The sequence below is a fragment of the Geotrypetes seraphini genome, chromosome 3 (assembly GCF_902459505.1).
Source record: "Geotrypetes seraphini chromosome 3, aGeoSer1.1, whole genome shotgun sequence".
Taxonomy (NCBI): Eukaryota; Metazoa; Chordata; class Amphibia; order Gymnophiona; family Dermophiidae; genus Geotrypetes; species Geotrypetes seraphini.
Window position 1 is genome coordinate 290145073 of NC_047086.1, and position 14231 is coordinate 290159303.

Here is a 14231-nt window from a genome sequence, read left to right on the forward strand (position 1 = left end):
CCTCTCCTTCACCTTTGAGCCTTAGAATGCCACTTTTGCACTTCTTCCTATCACTAATATATCTAAAAAATGTCTTGTCTCCCCATTTTACCGTGTCAGATATTTTTTCTTCCATTTGCATTTTTTGCTTTCCTGACTACACGACCAGCCTCTCTTAACTTTTCCAGATATTTTTGCCTGTCTTCCTGTTTGCCTGTCATCAACTCTTCTTTTCCATAACAGACATCATTAAACAGACATAAAAGTCATCTGTCAAAGCTACAGTATCAGCTAGCATGCTTCATAAGGCAAAAGAAATGGTGTTTCAATAGTTTTTTTTGAGGACATCACTGTAGTTTTCACTGATCTATTTAAGAACTTGCTAGGCTATAGCCCAAGATGATGTATCCACAAGAATCTTTCTGCTTACAAACAAACTGTGGTCAGTTTTCAGTCTAACTTTTTCTGTGGATTGAAATAAATATCCCCAAAACAATAGTCTTTCAGTAATTCTCAATATTACTATAAAGTTAATGTATAAGAACTAAGGAAGCATTTGAAAGAGCTATTGCTACTGTAATATTGGTATTTTGTGGCCACAGGCTAGGCTGTCATGCAAGGCCTTACAACTCTCTGCTCTCGCCATGTCATGTGATAAAGCTTTGGCAATCAAGTGTTATACAGAAATAACCCCATAGGACATAAATTATACATATTGATCCACATTATTCTGTGGATAAAGATTGCTTTTAAATAAGCTATCTTTTGACTATTCTTTAGAATTCAGAATTTGTCCCCTCAAGAAAGAAATCAATTAATAAATAAGCATTGTATGAGGGAGTCGTCTGGTTAATCTCTGCTAAAATTTATTGTTTTCAGGTCTTTGGAGTGGATGACAGCCCATATTTTAATAAGCATATTGTCAACGAGGACAAGGAACATTTATATAAAGATTGGACTCTAAGTTCTTCCACAGCAGAGTTAGAAGGGGCAAGACCACAGCAGGGTTCTACTGGATTTCTTGATTTGGAGGTAGAATTTATTGTTGATGGTTGTTCCATTGTTAGAGATAAGCTAGTGAATTATGTACTACCAGTGCAATGTATGTAGCCATAGGGACATGTAACTTAGCATGTTTGCTGCATTTACTGTATCATTTCTCAAATATAAGCATCCCTAAAGAAGCACACATCTGGATCATGTGCGCAATCGGAGGAATGTCTATAGAGTTGTCCAGAAAAATGTTTTAAGAATGTATAGGGAGGGATTAGTACATAGGTTTCACCCCCCCCCCCCTTCTTTTTTTTCCTGAACTGGTGCACCTCACCAGATCCTTGCAATGGTTAACTTCAATTTTAGACACCTTGACTCTTTTTGACATTTTCTGATTTTAATTTATCAGATTATCCACTATCTTAGAAGGTTGCCTTCTTCACTGAGGCAGTTTGTTTAAAATTTTCTGCTGTGTTGAGAGTATTGTTTATTTTCTACAAAGCAGCAATCACTAAGCAAACCAGTGGCTTCAAGAGATGTTCCTATGAGATGTCTTGCTGCCTTAGGAGAGCCCATAACACTAATGATTGTGACTTGCTCAAGAATGCCATCCCATAATGCCCAACACAATCTCCAAGTCTGTGAGAGAAACCTAGACCTATCTCTAACTGTAATAATGTCCTGCTCCTTAGTCTGGCTTCCATGATGATCTTTGGGAGGAGGGTTGTATTTTTGACTCATTAGTATTGTTGTTTATTTATCTTTCATAAGTCTATTAAGAGTTGGGGTCTTATTTCCTCTGTTTAGGCCATTTAAGCAGAAGCTGGTTTAACACCAGCTTAGGTGAATCTCTTCATAAAGATGGTTAATAAATCTTCAATAAATAAAAAGGTCATGGGTTTAATATACTGCCTTTTCTGTAATATAACCAAAGTGGTTTACATTTATTGTATGCAGGTACTTTCTCTGTCCCTAATAGGCAAATGTTCAGTTGTGTTTTGGTGGTGTGTGTTTTCCTTAAGAACTGCTTGGTGTTGTGATTGTAGAGTGGCTGAATAGGGTTAATGTTTATGGAGCGAGGGGTTTTTAGTCAGAGGTGTGTTTATATGGGTCTATGCCCTGTTGTGTGAGGACAGGAAAGTATGTTTGTTTATTTATTTTAAAAAACTTTGTATACTGCCTGGAGTCACAGTGATTTCCATATAAACATACATAAGGCAAAAACAAATAATACAAATCACTCTTGAGAACAATATCAAAACACATTTTTCAATTAACATATAAGGTTACATTTTACCAAAATACCCAAACAATTTCAGGAAATACCAATCAAAAGTATGCATCTACAAACAGCTTGGTTTTCAACATCTTCTTAAAGCTATAATCTTAGTTGGCCAGTAAGCTTATTTCAATATGACATCCCAACAATAGAAAACATTTGAAGTTGAGTTGTCACATATCTTAGTGTCAACTGTCAATGCTACCAGTTTCATGCCCCCCCCCCCACCAGAATGCAATGTTCATGAGTTATTTTAATAAAATTGGTTGAGTTGGCTGAAGACTAGTGGAAAATATTATGAGATTTGTTTGCCATGGTTCTGAAATTAGATTAGACTTGTTAAATGTGCAGTCATTAGTAAATAAGCCTCTTAAATAACGGTTTATGGTTTGTTTATTTATAATCCACATTTTACAAGGCAAAGTACAACACACACATAATAGTACTTCACAAACAGTTCAGACATCTTCCAAAAAAAAATAGAAATATACATCATATTCAGCATAAAATCAAAATAAAATACCAGCCTGACAAAAATAGCAGCACCAATCACTTCTCCTATACCAAAAATCAATCTCAAGCAATCTAATACAACTCAGGTTTTCAACGATTAACATCTCTTACTGTATATTTCATACAACAAAACAGATGTCTTTTCAACAATTTCTTAAAGGCATCCAAATTTTTTTTATATTTAATGTAAGAAGGGAGTCTTCTCCACTCTTCTGGACCGCAACATGAAAATGCCCCCGCTCTCACAGCCTGCAGGCAGGATTGAAGATTTAAGGCATGAGAGGGAGGTTCTGTTCCATAGGATATGTTCTAACTGAAATTACTAACTGGCAGAATATGGCAAAAAAATTATGGAGGATTGGCAATTTGTTCCTCTCAGGATGTTTTTATTAGATAGGTTTTGTAGTTTGAATGTTTATTGTGGTAATAATGTCTCTAAAGGGGTTAGTTTTGCTACATGCTATGACAGAAATGAACCTTACTCCTATGCCACAAGATATTAGAAATTATCTTCTTAGTCTCTGTCTCACTGCCAGTTCCCACTTTAACACTTGTATTGTTCCAAAGAGAGTCTAATTGGAGTTTATAAGGTGTAATACGCACAGGCAGTAATCAAGATATGCTTGGAAATTCTTTTTAAGCAGGCAGTGCTTAAACTCTCACCTTTTTTTTTTTTTTTGGGGGGGGGGGTGTTACACAAAATTATCTAAATAGATTCATTTTGTGCATACCATGACAGTAACGAGCCATTCCTAAGCCAGGGTATGTGGAGTTTGATCTCAGTCTCTCAAAGTTACTGCTGAGTTACTGCTTATTTTTAAGCAGATGACATACTGCATTTCTCCCATTTTGCCTCCTCTCATCCTAGTCTTATCGACAATCCTATTTTGATACAGTCACAGTTTGGCTGTCCAAATATTTCCTAGTCTTAAATCCATCAGAGACAATGGTGTGCTTGATCACTGGAAATCAGGGTAACCTAGTTACTCTGGTGCAATCATTCAAATGCCTTGATGCTTTCATTAACCAAAAGTTGTCTTTGGGTCAAGTCACATGTGCATTGTTTTGGGGCTCTTTGTCAATTGAAGAGCACTTCTCCAAAACTCACTTAGTCCATTTTTATGTCAGTTTTGAAGCATGCAATTAATTTTTGTTTATTCATTTACTGTAGTTATTCCTGTGCCAAAACTCATGGACTTAGAATGTTTTGGCACAAGAATAAGCTACAGTAAATGACTCTTGCCATGATAAAGAAAAATTAATTGCATGGGTCAAAACTCAAAAAATGGATTGAGTGAGTTGTGGAAAAGTGTTCTTCAATTATGATCTAGTACAGCTATCACTTCTCTAGGTGCATATTCCATCTTGCATTAATTTATTGTAATTCAGTATATGTAGGTATTGATACTCAAACATCTCTGATCTGTTCAAAATATTGCTAGGAAATTTGTTAGTGACACTACTGCTTATCCAAAATCATTGGTTAGCTGTTTCAAAATTCTAGTACTTGCTCACAGAACAGTTTATAGATCAGCCTCCATATTTTGCATTCTGTTACTTCCTCTTCAGAGTCATTATAACAGGTGTTTCATCCCAACTTGCGAACTGGGTGTTGCAGAAATCCAACACACTTTTTTCTTCTGCTCTTCCCACTTGGCTGAGGAATATAGAGCCCCCCTGCAGCTTTCATTTCTGCAAACAAACCATGCAGAAGTCTTTCTGATCTGCTCTTATGTTTTTCACTTAAAGTTCATTTTTCAGTGGCCCTGGTGCTTGGAGACTCTTTGGAGGGTCGTGTGCCTAGGAAAGTTTGTGTTTCCGCAAAGCCGATCTGCTGCTCCACAGGGCAAGTTTCAAGTGGACTTATGGAGCCAGCCTGCTGTGTTCTGCCTTCGGAGCTTAAGGTCCCCCCCCCCCTTAAAGCGTGTTTACCTCCTGACCTTGTCAGAGATTTAAGCGCAGGCTGAATGCACCCTGTGTAACTACCTTTAGGGTATCAGGGCACAGGCTGCTTTTTTTCCTGCTCCTGATCACAGAGAGGTTCCGTGGGAGTGGAGGTTTCAGTCAGGGTCTATCTGACTGACAGCCTAAAGATCCTGAAGATTGAGCTGTTTGGAGAAAATCTGAGGCAGAAAATCCTTTCTCTTCACAGACAGAGCTGACAGGCAGGCACTGTGGAGACAAAGTACAGCCCCATTACTTACTATGGGAGAACTGGGAGGGGGGGCCTGAAAACAGGGTTTTTAGTTCTTTCTGGGGATAGGGGTCGAGTCTCCCAGCCCCAAAAATCCAAAATTGCCAGTTTTTGAACTTTTTTTTGTGAAGTCTCCACGAGGCATTTTAGATGCAACTTTTCTGGCAGTCGCCATCTTGGATTTTTAGCGATCTAATTTTAAACTTCAAATTTCTGCCTCACAACCCCTTGATTTCATTGGAAATCATTAGGGATGGATTCCTATCAATGTAGACCTGAATTCATGTTTGGATTGCACAGGATTACCAGTGGATGAGCGTCCGTGTACCACATACCATGGCGCACGAGGGGCTTCCAGAGCGGGGGAGCCAGGTTGGGTCCAGGAGATGGACAATAAATCTCACCCAGTTCCTGTTTCTGGCAGTGTCATGAAATATAGGCATACAGAGTCTGGGGATCTCTCGCAGGCCTTGTCTGAGTCTCTCAAGGAGCCAATGTCAGCCCCGACCTGTGGCTTTTCCCCAGAATTTTTTCAGCTGATGTGGAGAGCATTTCTCACAGACCCAGTTCACGCAGCGCAGCTGGTGGGCACTATACCAGCTTCTCTGTCAGGACCTACCCTTGTGGGAGTTCCTGCTCTGGTCCCCAGTACCCCTGTCGTCACAGATCTGGATGACTTGAACTGGTGTGCTGATACCATGGATACTATGTCCACCCTAGATGACCTGGAAAACTGTTTGTGGTACAGATAGCCAGTTGGTCTCTGAAAGTCCTGACATTGGTGATGACCCTTTAATTTGTCAGCTGTTTAAGTCAGTATCTTAAGTCCATAATTTTATAGCGGATGCCATAAAGGAACTGAACTTAGAGGTGCAGCCCTCCAAGTCTCAATGTACCATCATGAGTCGTTCTAATACTCTGTCATCCTTTTTCCCATCACATCCAGATCTCATGGCACTGGTTACTGAGCAGTGGGAGACTCCAGAGAGTTTCTTCAGGCTGACTAAGACCATGGCTAATCTTTATCCTATGGCACTGGATTTTCAGCAGCTCTTTGAGCAGCCGAAGGTAGATTTGGGGGTGGCTCAGGTGACCAAGCACACTCCCCTCCCCAGTGAGGAAGGAGTTATGCTGAAGGATTTTCAGGATTGCAGGTTAGACCTGCTTTTGAGGAAGCTTTTTGGGGTTTCTTCTTTGGGTATTAAGGCGGCAACAGCTGCCTCTTATGTGGTGCGTGCTTGTCACACAAATTTGCTCCATGATCCTTCAGTGCAGGATGATGCCTCTCTCTAGCTGGTGCTAGGAGGGTGTTGATTATGTGGCAGATACCTTGTATGATCTTATTTGGGTGTTAGTCAAAGTTTCGGCTTCTGCTGTTTCAGCTCGCAGAGCACTCTAGATCTGCCACTGGACTGGAGATTCGACCTTCAAGGTGACTCTCAGCAGACTTCCTTTTAAAGGTCAAATACTTTTTGGCAAGGGATTAGATGACCTGATGACCAGTGTGGTAGACCGCCGTCCTAAGTCCTTTCTGGATAACAAGCCTTGGTGTGTTCCCAGGGAAGGTCATAACAATTTTGTCCCTCCCACAAGTTTGGCCAAGGCTTCTCGGGCTCATCTGGCCAGAGATATTTCCAAAGCTATAGACTATTCCAGCCCTAGAAACCCACAGGTTCTCTTGACAGCACCTCCTCTAAGAAGTCACAATGATGCCTCGGCCATGCTTCCTCGCATTGGGGAGTGGTTGACGACATTCCTGCAGGAGTGGGAGTCAGTCTTCTTAGACCAATGGGTGCTGGACATCATACTGGAAGGACATAAGATAGACTTTTTCCAGCGCCCTCCAGATCTGTTTTTGGCCTTTCTGGTGGAAAGACTTAGAGAAGGCACTGAATGTTGAGATGACTCTGCAGTGTCTCTTGGAGATTCAGGCTGTAGAACTAGTTCTCGAAAGAGATTTGGGCTCCAGCAGATACTCCTTATACTTCATTGTGCCAAGGAGTCAATCAATGCTTTTCTACAGATTCTGCACTTTTGCATGGAAACAGTGCATTCCGTCATTGAATCGGTGGCTCTGGGAGAGTTTCTGGCTTCATTGGATTTAACAGAAGCCTATCTACATTTTCCTGTCTTCCTGGGACACTGTAATTATTGGAGATTTCACGTTCTTCAACAGCATTTCTAATTTGCAGTGCTACTCTTTGGGTTGGCAACGGCCCCCTGCACCTTCACCAAAGTGATGGTGGTGATAGCGTATTTCCGCAGAATGGGGGTCCTGGTTCATCCATATCTGGACAATTGGTTGATCAGAGTGCCATCCAGACTGGAGTGCGAGCAGATGGTGGAGACTGTTGTGTCTCTCTTGCAGCACTTGGATTGGATTGTCAATTTCAGGAAAAGCCAGCTAATTCCATCACAGACATTGGACTACCTAGGAATTTGCCTCAGCACACTTCAAGACCATGTTTTTCTTCCCAAGCCAAGCAGATGCTCTGGAAACAGAGTGAGGATCTTTTGGTGATCACAATTCTCACGGCCTGGCAATATCTGCAGTCCTAGGATACATGGCAGCCTTTCTGGAAGTGGTGCCCTGGGCATGAGCACACATGCGTCCACTGCAGCAGTCCCTCCTGCAGTCCAGTCCCCAAAACATCATTCCTTTCAGATGCCTCTTCCCTGGATGGAACTGACACAGAGCAATTTGTGCTGGTGGCTTCGGGGAGCTGCTCTCAACAAGGGCATGCCTCTCAGGATCCAGGAGTGGATCACTCTGATAACAGATGGGAGTATTTGGGGCTGGGAGCCCTATTTCAGGGATCATTCCATTCATGGCATGTTGTCTCTACCTCAGAGATGTTGTTCGATCAGCCATCTCGAGCTCAGAGCCATTCAGTTGATGCTCAGAGATTTGCAAAACACCCTGGAGGGAAAAGCAATACGGGTGCTTTGTAACAATGCCACAGCAGTGGTGTATGTAAATCATTGGGGCACCAGAAGTGCTCCTGTAAGTCAGGAGACTCGGATGCTGTTCCAGTGGGCAGAAGTTCACCTTCTAGCTCTTTCAGTGGCACATGTGATCAGCTTAGAAAATGTACAGGCGGACTTTCTCAGCCACTATATCCTGGACCCGGGAGAGTGGTGGCTCTTGTAGAGAGCATTCCGTCTCATTGTAAGTTGCTTGGGCAAGCCTTCGGTGGACTTGATGACTTCGGCCAAGAACTCCAAAGTCGAGTGTTCTTCAGTCAAAGAAAGAAAACAGGAAGCTTAGGCCTCGATGCATTAGTTCAGCCCTGGTCATCTCAGAAGCTTCGATATGACATAAGAACATAAGAATAGCCTTACTGGGTCAGACCAACGGTCCATCAAGCCCAGTAGACCGTTCTCACAATGGCCATTCCAGGTCCCCAGTAACTGGCCAAAACCCAAGGAGCAGCAACATTCCACCCTTGCCCATGGTGGGTTGGGTCATTCACAGGATTTTGACTCATCAGGGCCTAGTGATCCTAGTGGCCTTGGCCTCAGGCTCTTTTTATCACAGCCTTCTCGGTCAGGGTCCGAGTTTTGCTTCACTACTTAGAGAGGATCAATGATTTCCATCTCTTTGATCTTCTGTTTGTCCTGACTAACCAGTCCAGGCGGGGCAGACCTGTGTCTGAGGCCTCCATTGCCAGGTGAATTTGCATAGCAATTCTCTCAAATCTCATTCAACTAGAAACTAAATAGGTCTCTTATTGACCCTTGAAGAAGTTGTTTATCTGTAAAGCATGCTGATAGGTTATTAGAATGAGACAAAATCTCAAAATCTGGTATTGGTAGCAAACCTAATCTGAAGGGGTTGATAAGAAGCTTTTTTGATTTCCACGTTGTATTTGAAATGACTATTTTTGGTACTTGTTTTGGAAGTACAGGAAGTCCCCGGATTAAGAACCAGTTATGTTTTTAGAGCTGTTCTTTAGTCAGATTTTTATGTAACTCAGAAATTGTAGATTTTAAGATTCTTGCTGCTTACCTCTGCTCCCAGCTGATATAAGGGCCAAATGTCCCTACCACTGCACTGTTCCCTCTAAGGTACAGCATGCACAACCACATACTGTTCTTAATGTGGTCATGCATAATTCTTGAATCTGCTGCAAGAGAAGTGTAGGAATCTATGCCACTGGAAATACTGCTCAGTGAAATCAAATGAAGTATGAGTCATACGTCAGGCGTCTGTAACTCAGGGACTGCCTGTAATGCACAGGAAAATTCATTTGTTCAGTTTGGGATGATTTGGTAAGAAATTGTTTAGATTGCTTAAGTTTAAAACAGTAGCATCAGTTTTCAAGATTTGAACCATAGCTGACTGTTTTCTTACAAAAAGAAAAATGATAAAAATACTAACAAAAGCCACCAGAGGACAGTAGAACACAAATAATTGCCTGGCACTTGGATATGTGGAAATAAAAGTCAACAATCAAGTTGTAGCTGATACCATTTTATAGAACTAACTTAAATCTTTGACATGCTTTTGAGAGTTATCCTCTTCAGGTTTGTGGAGAAACAATGCAGTTACACTGGGTTTAAATAGTACGGTTACTGCAAGTTCATGACCATTATCAAAACTCTTATAAACTAACCTTTACATATGCTGATAAAAGGACAAATGATATGGGGATAATAAATCTCTTGTCAACTGTCATGGCATGAAGTCTCTGTACAATCAAGAGAGCTAGTTTCCCTTTTCATCAACCTGGATGAAATTCAGCTGTAGTTGGATCTGGAAGAATTCTTCAGAAAACTTCAATGTAAATATACATTTCACAAAAGATAATCGATATGATTAATAGTAGTAGTAGATGATAAACTTCAACACAGGGGATAACAAATTAAAAAGAAGCACCACCTACTTCCTTGTCATCATCAGCAGACGAATTCAGAGACAAGTGGGTTGTGTCCATCCACCAGCAAACAGAGATAGAGAGCATCAAACTGAGCTCTGACATATATAGGATGGTATGCTTACTGGTCAAATAAACAAAACAAAGTGGGAAGGTCAAGATGTTCCAGTAGGGGTCTTTATTATCAATCAGTAACATAAAAACATTTCGGTACTCAGGGTACCTTCCTTAGGAGTCTTGAAATTTGTTGTTTAAGAACGAAACGGTTGTGTGTTACAGTTACATTTTGAAAAATAAATGTTGCCTCTCTTATAAAGAAGATTTAGACTGGCTCTCAATAAAACAGTGCAATGAAATTTTACTGGCTCAACTGTTGCATAAAGGTTTACTGATTTTGATCCCTGCCAAGTGTGAGCATGGAGAGAGGTGGCAATAAGCAAACTTTGGGTCCAAATTCCAGATGCAGCATCGAGCAAAACGATGGCTTACCATCATCGGAGAACCATCAAAACAGTGTATTGAAAAGCATTTAATTAAAGTGTAATGTACACCGAGGAGGGATTTTTCACAATAAGTAACTAAATTCTATGAACAGTTTAAATCAGGGGTGTCCAACCTGCGGCCCAAGGGCCCCATGCGGCCCCATGAAGTATTTTGTGCAGCCCCGGTTGAGGGTGATGCAGTGTTTTCCTCTGCTGCCTCCGGATGTTTACTGTCCTGCCGGCTCCCTCCTCCGTCTTGTTACAGTGTTTGCACGGCCCCAGAAACATTTTTTCGGCCAATGCGGCCCAGGGAAGCCAAAAGGTTGGACACCCCTGGTTTGAATAGATTAAGCATTTGATGGTGTGCATTTAGCATAATAATTAAGGAAGAGGTGGTAGAAGGAGGTTTTTTCAGCTGATAAGGTTGGATTCCCTCTCTAGTCTGCGTGCAAGATTTGCGCAGGCAGCAGACAGGGATTTGAGGCACTTTCCTCCTTTATAAATTGCCTCCCTTTAACCATTTTCTTCTTCAAGTATTCTGTTTAACTACTCTCTGCCCTAAAAGAGTTGAGACTTGAATAATTGTGGCTTATATATACTTTTTGAATGTTATCAGTGAGAGGTTGTTTTGAATTGTGTTTGTAAATAGTAGGGGACCGCTGCTTTTTTACAGATTTATCAATGATTTTAGAGATAGGAATAACTAGTGAAATAATTGAATTTGCTAATGACACAAAGTTGTTCAAAGCTGTTAAATTACAAGAGAATTGTGTAAAATTGCAAGAGGATCTTGTGAGACTGGAAGACTGAACGTCAAAATGGTGGATGACGTTTAATGTGAGAAAGTGCAAAGTGATGCATATGGGAAAGAGGAATCCAAACTATAGCTATGTGATGCTGGGCTCTGTGTTTGGAGTCACTGCCCAGCAATGTTCCCTCTAATTTTTCATAGGCTGTGTGCGCAAAAAATTTAATCTGTGCACATTTTAAAGAAAAACTAAATTTGTGTGTGTTATAAAAATGATTGCCAGAGGGCCCGGAGTTCAGTTAAGGACAGGTCTTTGAGTTTAGTCTGAATTAACGAAAACACAATGTAATTTTATTTACACTTTATATTAGTTACACTTTATGTAACATAAAGTCTCATTTCAATAAACATAAATTATGTTTCATTGAAATGTTTCATTGAGCGTTACCTATAAATAAGGTATCATTGTACTTCATACTTAAAATTTAGAAAATAACAGCAATTTAGTTTTCAAAGTTTTTCCCTGTGATCTTTCATATTTATCCAGTCCGAATAAATTCTGTCAAGATCTGTTGAGCCTCCATCTTGAAGGTGACTCTTAACACACATCAGCATTTCCAAATGCTCTAAATGTAAACGATTCCTTTGTTTAGTCTTCAAATTGTTCATTAGACTAAAACCACACTCACAATCTGAACTAGATGCTAAGAATGTGGCACCAATTTTGCTAAATCTGCAAATTGATCATTCTGAAATGCAAATTTCATCATATCTGGAAGCTGTTTATCAGATTGCTTTTGATTTTTTCTGCAACAAGGAATTTAAAGTCATTGTATTGCTGAATAATAACACTTTCCTCCGGAAGAAATTGTTTATACTTTAAACAAAGAGATCTGATATGTCCATTTCCGAAGTCAAAGTCGCATTGTGATATTGCTGTACAGTCAAAAGCAGACCATTCCTCAACTTCATTTTCAGGAAATCTTTCACCCAGATGCAAACATAGGATGTTGATGAAGGTTAATATGGAATTAGTATCCACTGAAACTTTTTCTCCAGACTTCATCCTGTTGTCAAGAAGACTGTTGCCTTTATCACTCTACTTAACCTTGTTGCCTAAGTATTGCATTCGAAGTTTGTTCAATTAATTTACCCTGTGCAAGATGATAAGCTTCCAATGGTGTCAAACCACGTTTTTGAAATGCCATGGTTAAGGAAGCCAATTCTGATAAGACATCATTCAAAACTTCAAGTGTAATATGAAATTGTTTACTGTTCAGCTTCTTATAGCAGTACTTTGCATTAGGATCATGATCTTTGTCTTCTTCAAAATATTTTAACAGGGGATCACAATTTCGAATAATTGCTTTAAGTGCAAAGTGTCTAGATAACCAGCGCACTTCATTCAGAGGTCTGAAAGCAATTGATTCACAGTCAGATGCATCTGCTATTTCTTAAAATTTGCATCGTTTAGTAGAAGACCGACAGAACACCATGTACACAGTTCTCATTACAGTTTCTACTTCTTTCATCAATTTTACTTCTTTCCATGAATCAAAAAGTCCCAAATCTTCCCGATGTGCAACACAATGTTGCTGTACTAAATGTGGAATGTCTTTTCTCAGCTGTGCTGCAACACCATCTATTTTGCCCAACATAACAGAGGCACCATCAGAGGTGAACATAACCATTTTATTCAGGTCAAGTTCATGTTTCCTATAGAATTTTTGCTTCTCCAGCTATCAGGTATACTAACATACTTCGCTATGTGCTCATTGATATCTTGAACAGAGAGCATTGAGATATTCATCTTAACGGCCAGCACAACACTGTCGACAAGAACCTTAATTTCATCAGGACTGGAACGCTTCTGTTCATTACTAATTTGCCTGTTTTCTTTTTTGGTTGGGCTTTCAAGCAACATGTTAACCAGTCCCCCTCTTAAATTCGGATTTTTACTTCTGAGTTTCCTAATACTGTCGGTATGAGATTTACTTGATAGATGGCGTTTCAGAAACTCCAGATTCCAAACATCATCCCATATTTTTCCAGTAGAGAATTTTCCAGTTGCTTTGGCATCTTGACAATAACAACACACAACTCCATCATCTTTCTCATAGGTTAATATTTCATACAATCGAACACGCATTGTATTTCGAGATTCCGGTGTCTCCGTTTCAACAATTTCTTCAAGCCATTCAGACCTAAAAGCTGTTGCAGCTCTCTTGCGTTTTATAATAATAATAATAACTTTATTTTTCTATACCACCATTCGCGGTTTAGACATTTTAAGAGTTATATCTGGTTGCAATTTAATAAACGAATACAGTTATACAACCGCAGTACCACGCTGCACACTACAGTTCCACAAAATAAACAATGTGGCGGAACTTCAGGAAGTCAAAGAATCGGAAGTGTTTCGTATCCTATGGGCCATAGGCTTTGGCCCTATGGGGCACGTTACGTGTCAAGTTCAACTGCCAAAGATAACGGAATCATGTGAATGACTTAAAATTTATATTATAGCGCTTCAATAAATGTGATAAAGGGGAAATCGGAACACCTGGTCTTCTGCAACATTTCATTTTAGCAGTGAAAATCATTTTAGGGAAAAATTTATTTTTTTGTGCGTGCGCACAGCTTAGAGGGAACAGTGCTGCCTAGGCAAATGTTCCACTGTAGGTGTCATTGTTGAGGATACGTTGAAATCCTCAGCTCAATGTGCGGTGGCTGCTAAGAAAGCAAATAGAATGTTAGGAATTATCAGGAAAGGAATGGAAAACAAAGATGAAAATGTTATAATGCCTTTGTATCGCTCTATGGTGTGGCCGCACCTTGAATACTGTATCCAATTCTGGTCGCCATATGTCAAAAAAAGATATAGTGGAATTAGAAAAGGTATAAAGAAAGGTGACAAAAATGATAAAAGGGATGGGACGACTTCCCTATGAGGAAAGGCTAATGCGGCTAGGGCCCTTCAGCTTTGGAGAAGAGACGGCTATGAGATGATATGATAGAGAAGGAAGGAGAGAGGCTTCAATGGACTAATGGATCATAGGGCCTCTTATAACACACAGTTATTTCAGGTCCCGGTTAGAAAAGCCTTTAATCATGTGAATCTCAACCTTCAAAAACATTAACTATCAAAAAGGACAAATAATTCAGT

General features: G+C 40.2%; 1 protein-coding gene across 10 annotated transcripts in view; it reads left to right on the forward strand.

Annotated features, from left to right (window-relative positions):
• The window catches only part of CEP170 (centrosomal protein 170), a 283085-nt gene that overhangs the window by 167609 nt on the left and 101245 nt on the right, over positions 1-14231 (forward strand). For 8 of the 10 annotated variants that reach the window (XM_033937690.1, XM_033937689.1, XM_033937691.1 and 5 more), the window contains exon 10: positions 859-1011. The exons of the other annotated variants lie outside the window; for them this stretch is intronic. In XM_033937690.1, coding sequence (XP_033793581.1) covers positions 859-1011 — 153 coding nt within the window. The remainder of the gene's footprint in view (positions 1-858; positions 1012-14231) is intronic. 10 annotated transcript variants of the gene reach the window in all.